Source organism: Anolis carolinensis, chromosome 2 (genome assembly GCF_035594765.1).
Source record: "Anolis carolinensis isolate JA03-04 chromosome 2, rAnoCar3.1.pri, whole genome shotgun sequence".
NCBI lineage: Eukaryota > Metazoa > Chordata > Lepidosauria > Squamata > Dactyloidae > Anolis > Anolis carolinensis.
In genome coordinates this window covers 121,557,409-121,578,115 of record NC_085842.1, presented here as the reverse complement: position 1 = coordinate 121,578,115, position 20,707 = coordinate 121,557,409, and the positions used below count along the sequence as shown (strand labels likewise).

Below are 20,707 nucleotides of genomic sequence, written 5' to 3'. Positions count from 1 at the left end.
ATTGCAATAAGGTTTGAATAGAAAGAATTGACATGTATCCCCAAAGCCTTGAGTCAAATTCCACCTGCAGATAAAAAAGCAGCTGTGAAGAGGAAGCATTATAATTGCCAAAATGGATAAGCAGAAATATGCTATGTACGTTGAAACCTTCAAGTTTTGGTTAAAGAGAAAAAGAACAGAGCGAAAGTGCAACACTTGGTTCTTCTGGCCTTTATTGTTTATACATTGCATCAATACTTAATTGTAGAGTTTTTCACACATGCAGAAAACAACAGCTAACCAGTTTTACAGCACATTTGCTATACCATTTGTGGCTTAGCTGCTCAATATAGCTTTGTCACTAAGCAGTTCCCACAGCTTTTCATGAACCATGGATTCCTCAAGCCAAAATTAACAATATGAAACGCTATTTTCCCCCTCCTCTTCTTCCACACAAGGCCAACTATTTGATCTACAGTCTCAATAATAGCTATTATGCCCTACAACTATTGCTGTCAAGTATGTAGTTACTGGCTACACATTTAAATATTTTATTTGCTACCTGAACACAAATGATTCACGTGTAGTAAAATTTTCATGTTGATTCCACATTTCTCTTTTTAATTATATAGTAAATTGGGAGACATATTTGAATTAGTGTAAAATGATCTGGAATATATTTTGATTAAAGAAATCAGGGATAGACGTAAGGTTCCATAAAGAATAAACAAAGAATAAATGTCTTCTGAAGGGTTCCATGATTAAAAATTTTTTGGAAGCACTGCTTTAGAGGATTCATAAACAAGTTACTTCTTCTGATTCCTACAAAGTGAATAACCATTCCTAGGGAGGGACCTTTCCTACCACTGGTCAACTTCTTTAAAAAAGACATTCACAACAAGGTTTTCATATTTGCAGGGACATGTTTATTACAGAGACTGGCTAGTGTGTGTGTTTGTGTGTGTGTGTGTGTACATGGCAAAATTCTGAAGATGCTGTCCTATCTTGTAATTCGGAATTAATGTTCAGTGCTCTCAATGTTTAATGCACTTTCAGAATTCACACATGTATTTACTTTTACTTCTCAGATGTCAAAAGCTGGTTAGTGATGTTTGGTTTTCAACTCAGCAACATTATTCCTGGTTTCCCAAGAGCCAAAATGTACTTTGTGCCACCTCCTTTTGAGCTGTCAGAGTCCCAGGCCTGTGAAAATGGACAGGTAAGCAGAAGTTTTCTCTATCCACACTATGAATTTGTTTGCATTTAGCCTTATTTTGTAAATGTAATAACAACAGGTCTTATTGACAAAGTCAGTAAGGTAAATATGAAGTAAACTGAATCAGCTGTCCCAAACTCTATCTTCTTTATTAGCTGTCAATGAAAATCATTGCTAGCATTATTTTTCAGCATTTGCCCTTGAAATATTTTTAATTAATAACAATAAAGCAAATCTCCAAATTAGTTAATATTGGCTGGAATCCAGTAATGGGAGCCCCTGATGGTGCAGCGGATTAAACCGCTGAGCTGCTGAACTTGCTGACCAAAAGGTCAGCAGTTCAAATCTGTGGAGTATGGTAAGCTCCCACTGTTAGCCCCAGCTTCTGCCAACCTAGCAGTTCGGAAACATGCAAATGTGAGTAGATCAATAGGTACCGCTCCTGCAAGAAAGTAAAGGCACTCCATGCAGTCATGCCGGCCACATGACCTTGGACATCTACAGACAATGTTTGATTTAGAAATTGAGATGAGGACCACTCCCCAGAGTCCAGCACAACTAGACTTAATGTCAAGGGGAAACCTTTACCTTACTCCAGTAATAACTTTACCAGTCAGTAGATACTGCAAACAACAGGGATTTGTTCACCTGTCAGTCAGGTTGCAGAAGACTGACATTTCCACTGCTCCAATGCGCAATATCCATTGCAAGAGTCAGAAACAGGATATTTCTTGCATATTCTCTTCATGCCATAGACAGCTAGTAACAGGAAGGTAGAAATGTCAGTCTGCTTCATACTGATCAGAACAGTTTCCTGTTGCTCTCAGTAGTCACTGCCCTGTAAGTCAGAATTGGGAGTTGAGTGAGAAGGGCAGCACTACTAAGTCAAGGAGACACTACTAAGCAGTTCAGCTAAGGCCCCTTCTACACTGCTCTATATTCCAGGATTGATCCCAGATTATCTGATTTAAGATAGATTATATGAGTCTCCACTGCCAGATAATATGGGATAAGAAGATAATCTGGAATCAGATTCTGGGATATAGGCGTAGTGTGGAAGGTACCTATATGTAATTTTAGATGATCTTTAGATCATCTAAGAGGAAATGAAATGGGGAGAGTGAGGAAATGTGAGATTGAGAAAATGAAATAGGGAGAGGGGTTATCCCAGGCACTATGCAAGCAGGAAAATATCAGAAAACATGGCTATCCTCCTGTCACCAAAGGCGCAGTTATGCACCTTGACATCATCAGATTCCTAGGGATCCCTGACTGAAAGTAATGGGCAGGAATGACTGTGTCACCAGCTGAACACTCCTCCTCCTTCTCAAGGCACCATGGAGCCCTGGGGCTGCTGCCACTTCTGGGAACAATCTCTTCATACCTCCCCATCTGGCCTCTGGGGCTTCAGGTTCCAATGGGCCTTTTCACACAATTCATTATGTACATGATTCTAATGCGTCATTGAAGCATTTGGCAATGTAATTTAATCAAAAAAGGTGAGTATTAGACTCAAGTAAATACAGTGTTGAAATTTTGATTCTTGGGAGAGGGGGCACAGTTGGTGTTAATGTACTTTAATTTGGGAATATCATGTGTCAGACATTTTGTGTATAGGTGCCTTCAATTTCCTTAAGACTAAACCATGAATTTCATAGAGTTTTCATGGGCAAGGAATACTAAGAGGAAAAATTGCCAGTTCCTTCCACTGAGATTCTTTGGTGATCTCCCATCCAGTGCTGGCCCATTAGTTTTCAAGATCAGAATGGATCTGGTGCCTCTAGAATATTTAGACCCTGTTACAAACATGACCTGAAATTATATGTGGTAGTGGGGGACTGCTATCCAGCTGTGCTCCACACTGCAAGTTTCACTTTTGCAGATCTAATTTGTTGATTTGATTAATATGTTCCCTGGGAATCTCTAGATCCCACAGTGCAACATGGTAGAAGGCACTGTAGAGTTGTGTTGAAGGACCTACAGATTTCTAGAGAAAATATTTCTGGTTTTCCAATGCAAGAACAGAGTTGTACTGCAGAACACAGAGATTCTAAAAGAGGAAAAATAATGGCAGTGTTTTTGTTTACAGTTTTCCAGTTTTGCAAGGGTCCTGTAGCTCTAACCCTAAAAAGTGTGGAGGGCTGACTGCTGTTTCTATTCCAAGTCATTAATTGAGCTCTTGTTCAATATAAATCCAAGTACAATTTCAGATAAAATTAAAGGCACTCTTTATTTTGGATTAATGTAATGAATTATAACTAAAACATTAGAATAATCTTGACTAATTTGTTCCCATTAATAAAATTGTTGCTGTATTTAACCTAATGGCTTCTATTTACTAATCTAACAAGCATTGTGTCAGAATAAAATATAATAAACTCTTTCATCTGCAGGCACACTTCAGATAATGCATCATTAAAAAGAGAAACATAAATTTTCTCATGATTACTCCAACCTTCAGTCACATCCATGTTAACAATATTATTGTATTTTTGTGCACAATTTACCCTGTAGCTTGTGTAAAAAAACATACTGTATGGTCTAAAGAAAGTCACAGGAGTGTCAAAACAGTTACACTTCTATTGGGCATAGACATGCTCATTTTGTTGGAACCTCCTGTTTGATTATGTCAGCAATTGTTATTTGCAGTAAAAAGAACTGAGTAAAAGGAGGTATCTAGAGAGCCCACAAAGGTACATGGGCCTACCATATCCACCAGCTTATGATCTGCAGATTTAAATGTACACAATATAAGTCTGTACAGCACTTTGCCCAACACATCTGGCAGACAGAATTTGATGCCACCTCCACTGTTGTCCCATTTGAATTTGAGCATCTGCATTTTTGTAGGCCCAGTGACTTTCTTTGGTCATTACAGAGGTTTGGTATTATCTTCCACCTTCACAATGACCAACCTTCCCTAACATATGGTATTGTGAAATAACCCTTCTGAACTGCCATTCCACAACTAATGGTAAGTGCAAGGATTCACAGAAGGAGCTGGCTGTGCCCCATAGACAAACATAAACAGATGACATCATCCACCAAATAACAGAATCATAAAATAACAGAGTGGGAAGAGACCATATGGGCCATCTAGTCCAACCTGCTTCCATGCAGGAAAAGCACAAACAAAACCCTGGTACATCTCAAGGGAAGATATTATCAATCCGCGCTGCACAACCAGATGCTATTTTGTTCTCAACAAGACTTTCCACCAAATACAAAATGGTTGTTCAGGGGGTTAGCGCAGCACAACCATGAGTCCTGGGAGTAGGGAGCCATTGCAGATTCCATTTGTAGGACTACACCAGGTAATGCAGTATCCCATCATTTTTATGTGCATCGAGAATTATGATGTATCAATATTCTTAACAGCAGATAAGCATGCTGAAACATACCATCAAGACTGTGTGAGCTAGGTGTATATTTGCTTTAACTCAGTAAGACTTACCTCTGACTTGGCATTCAAAGGATTGTGCTGTCAATTTCAAAAAGAGACTTGTCTAGCAGGCTGTTCGAAGAAAAATCAGAAGTTCAGCTGATCTGATTATGATCAGTTCAGGATGAGCAAGGGAAGCAGTTTATGTATTTTAAAATACTGTACCCAGTATACTTGAAAAAATTGCAATTTGTCTGATTCATAATGTGCTGCAGCTCAACTATCTGCCTGTCTTTCTAGATTTAAACTAGAGTAAGCCTCTAGTCTAGCTCATCTTAACCTTTTCAAAAAAAAAACAGTTTGGCAAATAACCTATGGTGCAAAGAGAAAGGAAAAAGCAAGCCCTGCTTCCTGATCCATCCAAAGTCTTCGCAAAACAATTATTTGCTAAAGATCCTCCCATGATAATGTCCATTGCTAAAAGAAATAAGGAACATGTCTTGTATTTCTCCCCAATTTCAATTCTAATTCACATGAAGCTTTTAATGACTATTAAAAGACTTGTTTGTAACCTGGAGTCTGTGCTGAACTGCTTATCTATAAAGAAAGTAACTTACTTTTTTCTTCTTTTCCTTGGTTTTAGCTAATTACTGGAGTACAGCAAGCAACAGAGAGGCACAACCAAGCCTTCATGGCCCTTGAAGGACAAGTCATATCTAAAAAATTACATGCCAACATTAGAGAGAAAGCGGGTCACTGGTTTGCCACCATGACTCCAATTATTGGCAAGGGGATCATGTTTGCTGTGAAGGAAGGCAGAGTAACCACCGGTATTTCAAGCATCACAACAGAAGACAGTCGGAAGATTGCCTCAGTGCTGAACAATGCTTACTACCTGGAAAAAATGCACTACAGCATTGAGGGGAAAGACACTCACTATTTTGTCAAGGTCGGCTCATCTGATGGAGACTTGGTCACCCTGGCAATGACTAGCGGGCGCAAGGTGCTGGACAGCGGTGTCAATGTGACAGTCTCGCAGCCGACCCTCTTGGTCAATGGAAGGACTCGAAGGTTTACAAATATCGAATTCCAATACTCAACCTTGCTCCTTAACATCCGCTATGGCCTAACCCCTGACACGCTGGACGAAGAGAAGGCGAGAGTGCTGGACCAAGCTCGGCAGCGCGCTCTAGGGTTGGCCTGGGCCAAAGAGCAGCAGAAGGCACGGGATGGCAAAGAGGGCAGCCGCCTGTGGACTGAAGGAGAGAAGCAGCAGCTTTTGAGCACAGGGAGGGTCCAAGGCTACGAGGGATACTATGTGCTCCCAGTGGAGCAGTACCCAGAGCTGGCAGACAGTAGCAGCAACATCCAGTTCTTAAGACAGAACGAGATGGGAAAGAGGTAACAAATTAACCTGCTGTCATCCTTTGCCTGGATGAATCAGTAGTTACAACTGTTATCTCCTCTCCTAAGGAGATGAAGACCAACAGGGGGGCACTCGGCTGAGCTACTTTGGGATAATAAGTGGCAAGAAAGCTCACATTTTTTGAGTTAAATGCTGCTGTCCAAGTGATTACAAACCACATCCTGAAGTGGACTAAAGCCAGACTGAAAACTTTAAACCGTGCAAATTCAAAAGTACCCCATAAATATTACCCACTTGTTCTGGGTCTAAAGAAAAAAAAATCAAAACAAAAATATTAAGAGAGAAGGCCTCATCTTATATTACCTCACTCCATTCACATGTGAGCAAACTTTCAAGAAATCCAAGAGGGCCACCCACCTCCACTAGACCAGCTGACGGAGAGAAATAAAGATCCTTCAGGCTGCTTGTTTGATAAACGTTCTAGAGGTTTTTCATTTAAAAAGCAAAATACAGGTTCATTTATTACATGACTTCTGGGGTGATTTGTGTGTAGCAACTGGAAGAAATGAGGAGAACGGGAGCAACAGAGCACTGGAAATAGTAACAGAAATATATTAAGGAATATAAACCTGCACTTGCACTCCGACCCTGCTTTTGTCTGGCCTAAAGTTAATTTATTCAAAGAGGGCAGAGTGTAAAGTTGAATTCAAAATGGTGGCTATAAATCACTACTGATAAATTTCATACTCTGTTTGTCTTTGAAGATTCCATTGTGGACAGTATAACACAGTTACAGGGTGTAGTCTGTTTAGATTCAGTAGTTTGTTGGTATCAGTTCTAGTAGAGCTGTGGGCATTGTGTTAACACTATTGCAAATGGGCACCAATTCAGATCACCCTGTACATACATCAGCCAGAAGGCACAATCACTGTTTCAGATTTTAAAAAAAGAAAAAAAAATATTAGTGTGTTTGTTTGGTCGAGAAACTGAGACAATCACATTATGGTCACCGAGAGAGAGAGAGAAAAATATTTAAAAAAATATAAAAACAAGTCTAATAAGAACTTTGGTACAGAACTTTTTTGTAATATACATGTATGAATTGTTCATTGAGTTTTTATATTAATTTTAATTTGCTGCTAAGCAAAGAATAGAGACAGGCAAAGATAATTTATGGCAAAGTGTTTAAATTGTTTATACATAAATAAAGTCTCTAAAACCCCTGTGAATTTAATGTCTTCCTTTCTAGAAATGCTCTGATAAAAGTGAATGGAAAACTAGTCACCAAGATTTCAAATGTATTACTAATTGTGTAAAAGGAAATGAAGATAGCACAAGAACAATATATATTGAAGGTTGAATGGTGGTATTACATTGGGGATGAAAATAGGGTAGATTTATTGAAAGCAGTGTGAAGTTGGTATATCAGCATTTATATCAGCTTCATTAAGCTGCACTGTTATAGGTGGGGCTCACAATTAGATTTTGACCTAAGCTCTTAAATTTCCTTTGAGTGTCTCTCTTGCCATAATATTCACTAGACTGTTACCAAAATAATAATGTCTTCATTTAGAAATCTTCCATACACATGTCACCCCTTCATTCATTTTTGTACTAATGAAAGTGGTTTATGGGAACCAACCTTTCTCTCCAAATAGGCACCCTCCAAATATATTGCACTATGTTATCCATGGTTAATAAATAGTCATATGTGGATGGTGAGTGTTTTACTTCAGTGTATCTAGCGAACACCAGAATTGGAAATACTACTGTAAATAAAAGTCTGTATTATACCTTCAGGGTGCTGGGCTTAGGCGCAGCTTCCCAACATGAGTCTGCTGCAGTGCAATGCATCAACCAGTCCATTGTAATAATCCAAACATCACTTTCCACTTATTGCAACTTCTCCTTTGTTTGTGCAGTTGCTATCAAGTGCAAAACTTCAGCTTTTATTCCAAAGCCTTTTGAAGAGGCTTGTTGTCGAGTAGTTGTAATGGCAAAAATGCGATTTAACAGCTCAGTACAGAACAAATCTGTCTGCAATTCAGCAATATTTAGTAAATGCTACTGTATGTCATGTACAGGCAAAATCCAGTTCAGGAAATAAAGCTCTCCTAGTCTAGAAGCTTTATTCAAGACAAGAGGGCTGATCACAGTATAGCATGTCACACATAGTTAGATCTGAGGAGTAAATAACAGCACAATACATTTATAGGTAAAGCTATTCCAGCTTTCATACCATTTATCAATAGGCAACGCCAATCCCTTTTGTGTGAATTTCCCCCAGACTGGCTTATTAAAAGAAAATGTTTGAAATGTTCCACAAGAAAAGCCTTGAAACTACGTGCCTGTTACTGCCTCTCCGTACAGATGCATGGCAGAACTCTACCAGACAAGACAAACGTTTCCTAGCTAACAAGCAAATACTAGCATGGTTAAAGAATTACACACTCCTCACTCACTGCACATAATATATAGTCAAGACAAGCAAGTACATACAATAAATGAAGAAAAACGTGGCAAAACTCATGTTCTTGACAATGTTCAATAGGCTGTGTATTTACATTATAAACCCATACTGTCCCAATTTAGCAGGAGAGTCTCAATTAATTGTCACATCTCCTCCAACTGACCTACTTTGGCAAGAGGAGTTCTAATTGATTCTTTGTTGGCCCACCTTCTCAGCTGTTTTTCAAATGTCCCACTGGTCTCTCTCCTCCCACTTTCACCCTTTGTCCTCAGTTTCAGTTGCTGAGTTTGAAGTGCAAAAGTAGTTTGCATTCAATTAAGTCTGTCTTCCTTGTAGACTCGGGCAAAAGGAAACTGCTACAGCCTCTCCTCACTTGTCTTTTCTTCCTCATTACTCATTTTTGCTGTCTTGAACACCTGATGTTGTTTGCCACATATATTCATTGGTTCAGTGCTTTGGCATCCCAAGGAATCCTGGGAATGTGAGTTCAGGATTTCTTGTTTTTAAAGATTTCTGCAGTTTCCAGGACTTCTAGGGAAAATGGTTTCTGATACCATTTCAACTGCCATGGCGTCATCCCATGTACTCCTGGGATTTGTAGCTTCCTGTGGTTTTTGGCATTCTGGGCCAGAGAGCTCAAGTGCCTATGGCAAAATTACTAATCCTAGGATTCCATAGGATGCAGTGATGGCAATTACTGTGGTATCGTGGTATTATAATTGTGCAGACCATTTTCCTGATAAAGTTGTTTAATGGATTACACCATCTGGGTTGCTTTTACAGAAACCATGGGATATTCTCCTACCTTCAAGCGGGATCTGCCTGTTCAGCATGACTTACTCTGACCCCACATGTGGAGGCATTTTTTTGCCTTACACTAATCACCTATTGACAGGGATTTCAGAATGGGCTCACCTAAGTACAGATGCGTTCTTTCCTTTTCCTAAAGTGCTTTCTAGGGCCCATAACCTTTGCAAACACTGTGTTCCCTCAGAATATCGGGCCATCTGCCACAGCAGCTGAAAAGAGTGTTGGCGGAGAATGTGTGAAATCATCTGTAAAGGGAAATGGCTGGACTGTACCTTCTGTCTACCTGTAGTTTGTTTCTGAAAGCAGGAGAAGGCTCTGTGGCGGGGAAACTGTATGGAGTCTATCCTGTGTGGCCATTAAGCACCAGATAAGCACAAACAGGTGACACAAACAGAGGGGAGCAAAATGCTGCAGCAATTCACTGAAGAGGATATTGTGGCAGGAATGTGCTCTATGTATCTCTACCTGCTTCCCTCTCCAACAACGTCAATGCTGCCTTCCAAATACACTAAGCCACATAGTAAGGCTGCTAAACTTAAGCAGGGATTCTGGCCACAGCCTCTTACTTGCACAGGTAAGGAAAACAGGTGGCAGGTGCTTGCAGTGTTAGAATGAAGCTGGTCGTCTTTCTAATACAGGTGGAAACCAAGAGAGATCTCCCTGCAGGAATAAAGATACAGCTTTCTTTGGTAAATCAGAACACTTTGCGCTATCAGGAGAAAAGAACTGAAACTATTATTCTTTTCAATGTTATTCTGCTTTAAATTGATTTATACTCAGGAGAGGAATGTGTTGGTTTATTCTATCTTATTTACTTCTTTTACCACTTCATGCTGGGTGAATTCATTGGAGTGGATACAGCAGGATGTAATGGCAGAGTCTCTTGTGACGCACACAAAGGATGCGAAGAACTACCTTGGCCCTATCAGGAATTTGAAACAACTGCTATTCTTACAAAAATATTTCTACACCACTGATATTAGAGCTTCATGACAAATGATCATTGCATTTCCTTGTTGAACCAGCTATCTGAGCATGTATTTTTGCCTTCTTTTGGGAGCAAGGGGGAGAAAGCCCTACTTTTCATTTATGCCAGAAGGGCCCTCATAAAACTAAACTCTCAATCAAGATCAACAGAGATAAAAGAAGTTTGGTTTTACTTGATTGTGGCAAATAATGTTCCACTTTTCTGCTCCATAGTCCCAAAGGGATCTCCCACATACTGATCAAAACTGGGGTGAGGGTGGTTTTCAGCTCTTCAGATGTTTCTCAGCTGCAACTGCCAGGAACTCTACCCAGAATATTCAGCACAGAGGAACAGTGGGCGTTATGGATCAGCATTATCTGGAAGGCAGCACAATTCCTAATCCTGATTTAAAACAATACATTTGATGTCATAGATTATCCCTATTCCCCTCATTTACATATTTTCCATGTTGACTTCATTTGTAAGTCTGATTGTTAAGATAGGTGTCTCTGAGGAAATCCCATCACAGGAGGGGAAAGAAATTAATTGTGGAAAACACGTATTCACCTTAATGTCTGACATTGAGTTGCACACTAGTTCCACTGATCAGAGTGGAAACTAGGTCACATATGTCTAACTGATTTTGATGGGATCTAACATATCCAACCCAATATCGTCATTAGACATTCAGTATAAACAAAATATAAACACACACCAATCAAATAACAAAGTAAATTCTGTCATTAACAAGTGCTGTAAAAGACCTGGGCAGAAAGGTCATTGAAATAAAGTGCCTGCTGAGTAGGTATGAATAATACTGGTAATTTAATATGGATAATTCTCTAACTGGTAGGTAAGGTTAAAGGTTTTCCCGGATATTAAGTCTAGTTGTGTCCGACTCTGGGGGTTGGCACTCATCTCCATTTCTAGGCTGAAGAGCCGGTGTTGTCCGTAGACACCTCCAAGGTCATGTGGCCGGCATGACTGCATGGAATCATAGAATCATAGAATCATAGAATAGTAGAGTTGGAAGAGACCACATGGGCCATCTAGTCCAACCCCCTGCTAAGAAGCAGGAAATCGCATTCAAAGCACCCCCGACAGATGGCCATCCAGCCTCTGCTTAAAAGCCTCCAAGGAAGGAGCCTCCACCACGGCCCCGGGGAGAGAGTTCCACTGTCGAACAGCTCTCACAGTGAGGAAGTTCTTCCTGATGTTCAGGTGGAATCTCCTTTCCTGTAGTTTGAAGCCATTGTTCCGTGTCCTAGTCTGCAGGGCAGCAGAAAACAAGCTTGCTCCCTCTTCCCTATGACTTCCCTTCACATATTTGTACATGGCTATCATGTCTCCTCTCAGCCTTCTCTTCTGCAGGCTAAACATGCCCAGCTCTTTAAGCCGCTCCTCATAGGGCTTGTTCTCCAGACCCTTAATCATTTTAGTCGCCCTCCTCTGGACGCTTTCCAGCTTGTCAACATCTCCCTTCAACTGTGGTGCCCAAAATTGGACACAGTATTCCAGGTGTGGTCTGACCAAGGCAGAATAGAGGGGGAGCATAACTTCCCTGGATCTAGACGCTATTCCCCTATTGATGCAGGCCAGAATCCCATTGGCTTTTTTAGCAGCCGCATCACATTGTTGGCTCATGTTTAACTTGTTGTCCACGAGGACTCCAAGGTCTTTTTCGCACACACTGCTGTCAAGCCAGGCGTCCCCCATTCTGTATCTTTGATTTCCATTTTTTCTGCCGAAGTGAAGTATCTTGCATTTGTCCCTGTTGAACTTCATTTTGTTAGTTTTGGCCCATCTCTCTAGTCTGTCAAGATCGTTTTGAATTCTGCTCCTGTCTTCTGGAGTGTTAGCTATCCCTCCCAGTTTTGTGTCGTCTGCAAACTTGATGATCGTGCCTTCTAACCCTTCGTCTAAGTCGTTAATAAAGATGTTGAACAGAACCGGGCCCAGGACGGAGCCCTGCGGCACTCCACTTGTCACTTCTTTCCATGATGAAGACGACGCATTGGTGAGCACCCTTTGGATTCGTTCGCTTAGCCAATTACAGATCCACCTAACCGTAGTTTTGTCTAGCCCACATTTTACTAGTTTGTTTGCCAGAAGGTCGTGGGGGACTTTGTCGAAGGCCTTACTGAAATCCAGGTACGCTACATCCACAGCATTCCCTGTATCGACCCAACTCGTAACTCTATCGAAAAAAGAGATCAGATTAGTCTGGCATGACTTGTTTTTGGTAAATCCGTGTTGACTATTAGCAATGACCGCATTTGTTTCTAAGTGTTCGCAGACCACTTCCTTAATGATCTTTTCCAGAATTTTGCCTGGTATTGATGTGAGGCTGACCGGACGGTAATTGTTTGGGTCGTTCTTTTTTCCCTTCTTGAAGATAGGGACCACATTCGCCCTCCTCCAATCTGCTGGGACTTCTCCCGTTCTCCAAGAACTCTCGAAGATAATTGCCAGTGGTTCTGAAATAACTTCCGCTAGTTCCTTCAGTACTCTTGGGTGTAGCTGATCTGGCCCTGGGGACTTGAATTCGTTTAGAGAGGCCAAGTGTTCCTGGACAACTTGTTTCCCTATTTGGGGTTGGATTTCCCCCAATCCTTCGTCCATTCCGTGTTGCTGAGGTTGAAGATGGCTTTCTTTTTCTGAGAAGACCGAGGCAAAGAAGGCATTAAGTAGTTCTGCCTTTTCCCTGTCCCCTGTCGCCATCACCCCATCTTCTCCTTGCAATGGCCCTATCGCCTCCTTTTTCTTCCTTTTTCTACCAACGTAAGCAAAAAAGCCTTTTTTGTTGTTTTTTATGTCCCTGGCAAGCCTGAGCTCATTTTGCGCTTTAGCCTTGCGAACCTTTTCCCTACAGGTGTTGGCTATACGTTTGAATTCTTCTTTGGTGATTTCTCCCCTTTTCCACTTCTTGTGCATGTCACTTTTGAGCTTTAGCTCAGTTAGAAGTTCTTTGGACATCCATTCTGGCTTCTTTGCACTTGTCTTATTTTTCTTCTTTGTTGGCACTGTTTGCATTTGCGCCTTGAGTATTTCACTTTTGAAAAACTCCCATCCATCCTTAACTCCCTTGTTTTTTAATATCGGCGTCCATGGAATGCCGCTCAGTAATTCCTTCATTTTTTGGAAGTCAGCTCTCTTAAAGTCCAGAATGCGTGTTTGACTTGTCTTAGTTTCAGCATTCCTTTGTATTGCAAACTGCAGGAGCACATGGTCACTTGCCCCTAAGGATCCAACCACTTCAACTGTATTGATCAGGTCTTCCACATTTGTTAAGATTAGATCAAGAGTTGCTGATCCCCTTGTTGCCTCTTCTACCTTCTGGACCATAAAATTATCTGCAAGGCAAGTGAGGAATTTGTTGGACTTTGTACTCTTGGCTGAGTTTGTTTTCCAGCAGATATCGGGATAATTGAAATCGCCCATGACTACTATATCTCTTCTTTGTGCCTGTTTGGTCAGCTGTTGACAGAAGGCTTCATCAAGTCCTTCATCCTGACTCGGAGGTCTGTAGTAGACACCCACGACAAGATCTTTTTGAGTCCCGGTTCCCTTGATTCTTATCCAGATGCTTTCAAGCTGGTTTCCCGGATTACAGTCTTGCATTTCTTCTGCAACGTAACTGTTTTTGACATATAAAGCTACTCCCCCTCCTCTCCCCTTTGTTCTATTTCTGTGAAAGAGGTTATAGCCCTCAATGGTTAAATTCCAGTGATGGGAGTCATCCCACCAGGTTTCAGTGATGCCTATGACATCGTATGTGTGGTGCTGTGCTAGGAGTTGGAGTTCGTCTTGCTTATTTCCCATGCTCTGAGCATTAGTGTAAAGACATGTAAGCCCCTGTGACCTCCCCTCGAACTGTTTATTTGGGATTATTGTGCTCTCTGTACTTGGTCCTTGCTGTGTTTGTGCAGCCCTCCGTTTGGAGTGCCGTTACCTTCCCGTTGGAGCAGTACCTATTGATCTACTCACATTTGCATGTTTTCGAACTGCTAGGTTGGCAGAAGCTGGAGTTGATAGCAGGAGCTTACTCCGCTGCCCGGATTCAAACCGCAACCTTTCGGTCCGCAAGTTCAGCAGCTCTGCCGTTTAACCCGCTGTACCACTGGGGGTTCTCTAACTGGTAATTGAATTAAATCCCGACTTAGGCACATTAAATTGGGCTGAAAGAGGGAGACCTCCCTGTCTTCTCTTTCCCACAATCCCAAATACTGAAGCTGAGGAACCCTCCTGAGTGGAAGATGGCTGTGCATAATGAGGTTAGGATTAGGGGAATTCCTAAAAAGTCATCAAATTCACTTTCCATGTGTGATGCAAAAGTCTCTTATTGCTCTGTATAATTTATATTGGTGGTGGTGGTGGTGGTGTGTGTGTGTGTGTGTGATGGAACTGTGAGACAGGGACTTGGGATGTCTTGCTTCTGCCAACTTCGTTGTCTCTGTCTATATCCAGATCCAATCCTTTACTTTTAAGAACATACAGAACAGATAAGCACTTTACAGAACAATGTATTGGATTCAAGACTTGAAAACAGTTAGGAGAGTCTCTCTGTTGCTGGATCTATGTGTTCTAATGAAGGTTGTTGGATTTTTTAAATTATACATTCGGGTTGCTAAGTGCACATGAGGACAGCAGTTCTGCCCACAAAAGAATGGCAACTCCCTCAAATACAAACAGCTTTATGAAACAGGATGTTCCTACAACAGGTCAGGATCAAATCAAATCATACCCATTGTCACCTTAATCTAGTGTTTCTGCTCTTATGTTCAATTTGAAATTCAAAATGAAAAGTAATTGGGTTGTTGTATGTTTTCCGGGCTGTATGGCCATGTTCCAGAAGTATTCTCTCCTGACGTTTCGCCCACATCTATGGCAGGCATCCAGCCCAGAAAACATAAAACAACCCTGTGATCCCGGCCATGAAAGCCTTCAACAACACATTGAAAAGTAATTGTGATGTACTGCAGTTGGAAGAGAGCTTTTTTTTTTTTTCATGTCAGGAGCAACCGGATATGCTTCTGGAGTGAGAGAATTGGCCGTCTGCAAGGACGTTGCCCAGGGGACGCCCGGATGTTTTGATGTTTTTACCATCCTTGTGGGAGGCTTCTCTCATGTCCCCGCATGGAGCTGGAGCTGAAAGAGGGAGCTCATCCTCACTCTCCCCGGGTGGGATTCGAACCTGGCAGCTTTCAGGTCAGCAACCCAACCTTCAAGTCACAAGGCTTTTATCCCCTAGGCTACCGGAGGCTGAAGAGAGCTATTTCTATTGTAATGGTATTTTTTTCTCTTAGAACCATGAATTAAATTAACAAATAAAATGATGCCCCCCTAACTATTAGAAAGCTTTAGTACCTTCCCATGTTTTCTAATGGCTGGGACTCTTTCAATGTTTTTGTACGTACATGTTTTGTGCTAATATATTGTGTAACAACATTTCACGGATGCTTAGAAACACAATTATTGATACTGACATTGACTTATGGTGACCCAATGAATAAGATACTTAGAAGCAGTGCAGTAGAAAAGGGAAGCACTCCAACCCAGATATAGAAAAAGAAGGGTGCACTCCCTCCCTCTCAAAGGTGCCAAAATGGAGAAGGGATTGGCAGCAAGGAATCTGAGTTGGTCAGTAGACACTCATAACCTGCCTCAAGGTACACCAACCCTCCCACCTCCTTCCCTCGTAAGACAGAAAAGAAGCGAGGGGTTGGGGTGGAGTGATGTAGGCACTCCTTCCTTTTGAAAATGAAACCTTTTGTCCTCAAAGAGCCTGTCTACACTGACAGAAGAAATAATGTTTTGCACCATATTTTCCCAATCTGCATTGAACTTTATCATACACATCACTATAACCAGCCAAATATTTCTTGCAGGTGGACTCCCTTTCTCCCCACATGACTGTGAATATACATATTTCTGGTTAAGTGGAAATCTTAGCTTAATCATGTGTTTGTAGCTGCTATTTAACTAGCTCAACGTGCTCCTTCAGCTGTCCCTTTACCTGCCCTTCCATTTAATGCCAAAACATGCCAGCCGCTTTTCATTTAACTGCTTGCCACCACCAATTCTTCTGCTGCCAAATTTTAACCCCCTTTCTAAACAATCAACATCCTCCCTTCACACCTGATTTTAACCCCCTTTCCCAACACTCCCCCTTTCCCTCACTCTCTGAAAGACTCATATGTGGTCCAGTTCACTAATTCCTCCTCAACTCCACAGTTATATGAAGCCACCTCAGAGGACTGACCACACATACACAAAAATAATCCAGATTTTCAGTAAAACTGAAGAGTAAAAGCAAGGGTTTTATTTTTAATCTGATTAAAGCCTAAAAACTACCATCCAAACAAATAATGAAGAAAATTGTATATCTAGACTGCAGCAGCTACAAGGTAAATACAATTTTTTAAGTCTGTGTAGAAAAGTCCAAAGACCCCATTAGAAAAGAAGCAAGCATGAAGGGGGAGAGGAATCAATCAGCCCCTTTACAACTACCTGGGATTTATTTTAGCATGAACTTTGGTGGGAAACAATCATTTCTTCAGATTTAATGACTGAAAAAATGGAGTTACATACCCACAAAAGCTCATGCTAAAGTATAAATTAGTCTTAAAAAAGGTTGTAGATGCCTTTTCCGCCTACCTTCTTCCTTTTCATTCATTCTCAAATGGGAATTATAATTCTTCTTCAGTGTCTTTTGTTTTCTGCCACACAAGACTAGATGAGAGGGATGTTACAAGCCACACACTTTCCACACAAATTACCTTTTGGTACATGTTCCAGAAAAACCGGAGCGGTACGTATTGATCTACTCACATTGGCATGTTTTCATATTTATTTATTTATTTATTTATTTATTTACAGCATTTATATTCCGCCCTTCTCACCGCGAAGGGGACTCAGGGCGGATCACATTACACATATAGGCAAACATTCAATGCCTTTTAACATAGGACAAACAAACATAGCTCCGAGCGGGCCTCGAACTCATGACCTCCTGGTCAGAGTGATTCATTGCAGGTAATTGTAGCTGGCTTGCTCTCCCGCCTGCGCCACAGCCCGGGTATGTATGTATGTAATTAAAACCTATTAACCCATTTTACTTTTTGGTAACATTTTTTTTTACTTATTTATTATTTTTCACTAGCAAACAGTACTTAAAAAGTTCAATTAAAGATAATTTTCCCTGTCTGCATTGGTTATCAAATATGCTAGTTATGGCTCTGCCTTCACGTCATGATGTTAACAGCCCTGCTCTTGCAAACTTGAGGCTATGGCTTTCTAGACTGCATCTATCCACCTGTAAAGTGGTCTTCCTCTTTTCACATTGGTTTCTATGTTGTCTTTTCTAATCAGTCATGTGTTCTTATGATATATTCAAAGTATCCCAATCTCATTTTAATAATCTTGCCTTCTGGGCAGAGTTCCAGACTGATATCCTCTAGGACCCATTTATTTGTCTTTTTGGCAGCCCAGGGTATCCACAAAACTCTCCTGCAACTATACATAGGAATCTGAATTATAATGGCTTTTGTATTCAGTGACATATCTTTACACTTCAGGATCTTGTCTAGCTCTTCCTTCCAAGTCCTCTGATTTCTTGACAGCCCTCATCTTGTTTAATGACTAAGCCAAATTATATTTATTTATTTATTATCTTTATTTATACCCCGCCTTCTTCCCATGGGGAATCAAGACAGGAAAGTATAGGAAATCTTTATTTCAATGTTTTCATCATTTATTTTAACGTTATGTAAATCATCTGTGGCATTATTTTAGTAACACAAAATGTGTTGCCAAAACAGAAGCTCATTATTCTTACTCTTTTTAAGCCTTGCCCAAATAAGATCACCATGTGCTCCATGCCAAGCATCAAGACTCTGACGTTTACATTTTGCTTTTAAAAAAATATCTGGCTAAAGTTAACTCTAGCCTTTTAGTGAGCCTTTAAAGCCCTACTGTAATAATAATAATAACAACAACAACAACAACAACAACAACAACAACAACATACTTCATTTATATTCAGCTCTATCTCCCCAAGGGGACTCAGAGCAGATTACAAATACAGTACATATGTATGGCAAACATTCAATGCCATTATACAATTGACAGAGACAGATGTTACATAAGCAGAGGCAGTCTTCCCTCTTTCATTTCCGGCATCTCGAGGCAGTGCTTGACTCAGCTATGGGGAGGTGCTCTTGTTCCATTCTTCCATGCTGAGGAACCTGTTGAGCGAATTGCCAGCATGTTTTTCAGGGGCACCTTTTACCTCCCCACTAGAGCGGTACCTATTTTTCTGCTGTTTTCAAACTGCACCTATTTTTCTGCTGTTTTCAAACTGCAAAGTATGCAGAAGCTATTCTGACGGTGGGAGCTCACCTCACCTTAAACTGTCAAACTTCCAGTCGGCAAGATATTCTGTAGCTGGCTGTTAACCCGCTGTGCTAGTCACAGCCCATTCTGGAATAGTACATATTTCCAAAATATAACACAGATCCATTAGGCATTCACTGTGATATAACAGACATCACAACTTTATTGCAGTTAGAAGAATGGCAGGTGCTAAAACGAGCACAAAACAGAAAAATAGCCAGAGTGGTACAATGATGCGAATGTTGATTTACGACTGGAAACCAGGGTTCCCTATTCAGTCCTGGAGCTCTGTGGTGTGATTTTAGAGAAGTCACATTCTCTCAGTTTTAAAGGAAAGGAAAAGCAAAAAGCCCTCTGAATAAACCTTGGGGGGAAACCTAGTGATTTTAGCATAAATTGGTAATAACTTGAATTCACATAACAAAACAAACAAAAATGAGAGGAACTATGCCAACAAACAGGGATTTTGTGACTTGTTTAATCTACATAATGTATTTGATTTCTGCAGATTGGGCAAAGAACCTTGGGCACAAACCTTGCTGAAAGTCCTCATTTGCAGAGTTATTTGTTGAAATTCATTGAAGGGCTGTCTGTATCTTTTTGCACAATTTTAAGTATTAGAAATTAGTGTCAGAAAGTTTATCTATGGAATAGACTGGCTATATGGATGTGGAATTCTGTTAATGTTTCTTTTCTGTGATAATGGAATTGCAATATATGCATATGGCTTCTCAGGTTAAATCTCAACTGCTCCACAAAGAACAATGAAAAGAATAACAGTAATTTATACCAAAGACTTTTAAAAAAGATATTGGGTGTTCCCTCTTGGCCTTGGAAACAACAAACTATTCTGTATGCTGGAGAGGAGTGTTTCCAGATAATATATTCTTCATAAAACTGCTTCCTAACAATATCTGAATAAGTCATTAAAGAGAAACACATCTGCGTCTTCAAACATCTACATTAGGTGAACCGCATCTGATACTTCAAATTCAGTTGTCATAATCTGAGATGTTTCAGTGGAAATCAGACTGGGATCAGAAAACAATCTTTCACCTTTTCTACCAGGCACGGCTGTAGCATTTACGTTTTTGAGCAACAATTATTTTAGCATTAAGCTTTCTTTTCAAATGTTAATCTAGTTTCATGGTTAATGACTCCTGAATCACGCAACCTAAAATGTTCTTTTCTTTGTGTTCAATATATCAACAGCAAAAGAGAATATGTGTTTCAAACATAAGGTTGAAAATGAGCATGCCTTATTCTGCAAAGAGAGATGGAAGATAGGAGGGACTCTCCCCCCTCCTCTTTTTTTGATGTTGTACTATTACCCTTAAGCCACAGGATGGCGGGCTTGTCAAGGTCTCCAGAAGAACTGCAGCGTTTTATTTCTAGATAGAGTTTATTTAATCTTTAATCCACAAAGTGCCAAGGATGTGTTTAAAATATTTCCAGCCATTCACTAAGTGCAGCAACAAAACAGAACTTATTTTTAAATATTTTCCTTTCTTGTAAAAGCTTTTGTGTTATTAAAAATGCCACTGTTGTATCTCTAATGATATGGGTGGACACTTGAGCATTGTAACTGGAGACCAGCTGTTACCAACAGTAACAACTACCACTCCTGAACTAAATCACCTAAACTGGGTTCTACAGGCCAACGGATACTCCACCACAGACATCAGAAGAGCTGCAAGGGCAAAAACAAGCCATGAGAGTAAAGACAAAGTTCCACCCAGAGGAAAAGTGTTCTTATCATACATCAAGGGAACCACCAAATGCATAGATACGCTGATGAAGAAACACAGCCTACAAACTATCTAGAGACCCATTAAGAAAATCCAACAAATGCTACGTTCAGCGAAGGACAAGAGGGATCCTTTCACTTCTGCAGGAGTCTTCAGTGGACAAGTCTACATAGACACCAACAAACGTAGCCTTGCCCAAGCACGAATCAAGGAATATGAAAGGCACTGCAAACTAACTCAACTAGAGAAGTCAGCCATAGCAGAGCACTTGATGAACCATCCTGGACACAGCATAGTATTAGAGAACTTTGAAATGCTGGACCACTCTAACAAGTACCATGTCAGACTACATAGAGAAGCCATTGAAATCCACAA

At 40.6% G+C, this 20,707-nt stretch overlaps 1 protein-coding gene across 18 annotated transcripts in view; it reads left to right on the top strand.

Annotated features, from left to right (window-relative positions):
* Positions 1 to 7,166, top strand: part of tenm2 (teneurin transmembrane protein 2) — a 1,150,537-nt gene extending 1,143,371 nt beyond the window's left edge. For all 18 annotated transcript variants that reach the window (XM_062973910.1, XM_062973906.1, XM_062973905.1 and 15 more), the window contains 2 exons: positions 1,068 to 1,198; positions 5,221 to 7,166. In XM_062973910.1, the coding sequence (XP_062829980.1) occupies positions 1,068 to 1,198; positions 5,221 to 5,982 (893 nt within the window). In that variant the 3' untranslated portion in view covers positions 5,983 to 7,166. The remainder of the gene's footprint in view (positions 1 to 1,067; positions 1,199 to 5,220) is intronic.
* The last annotated feature ends 13,541 nt before the right edge of the window (positions 7,167 to 20,707 follow it).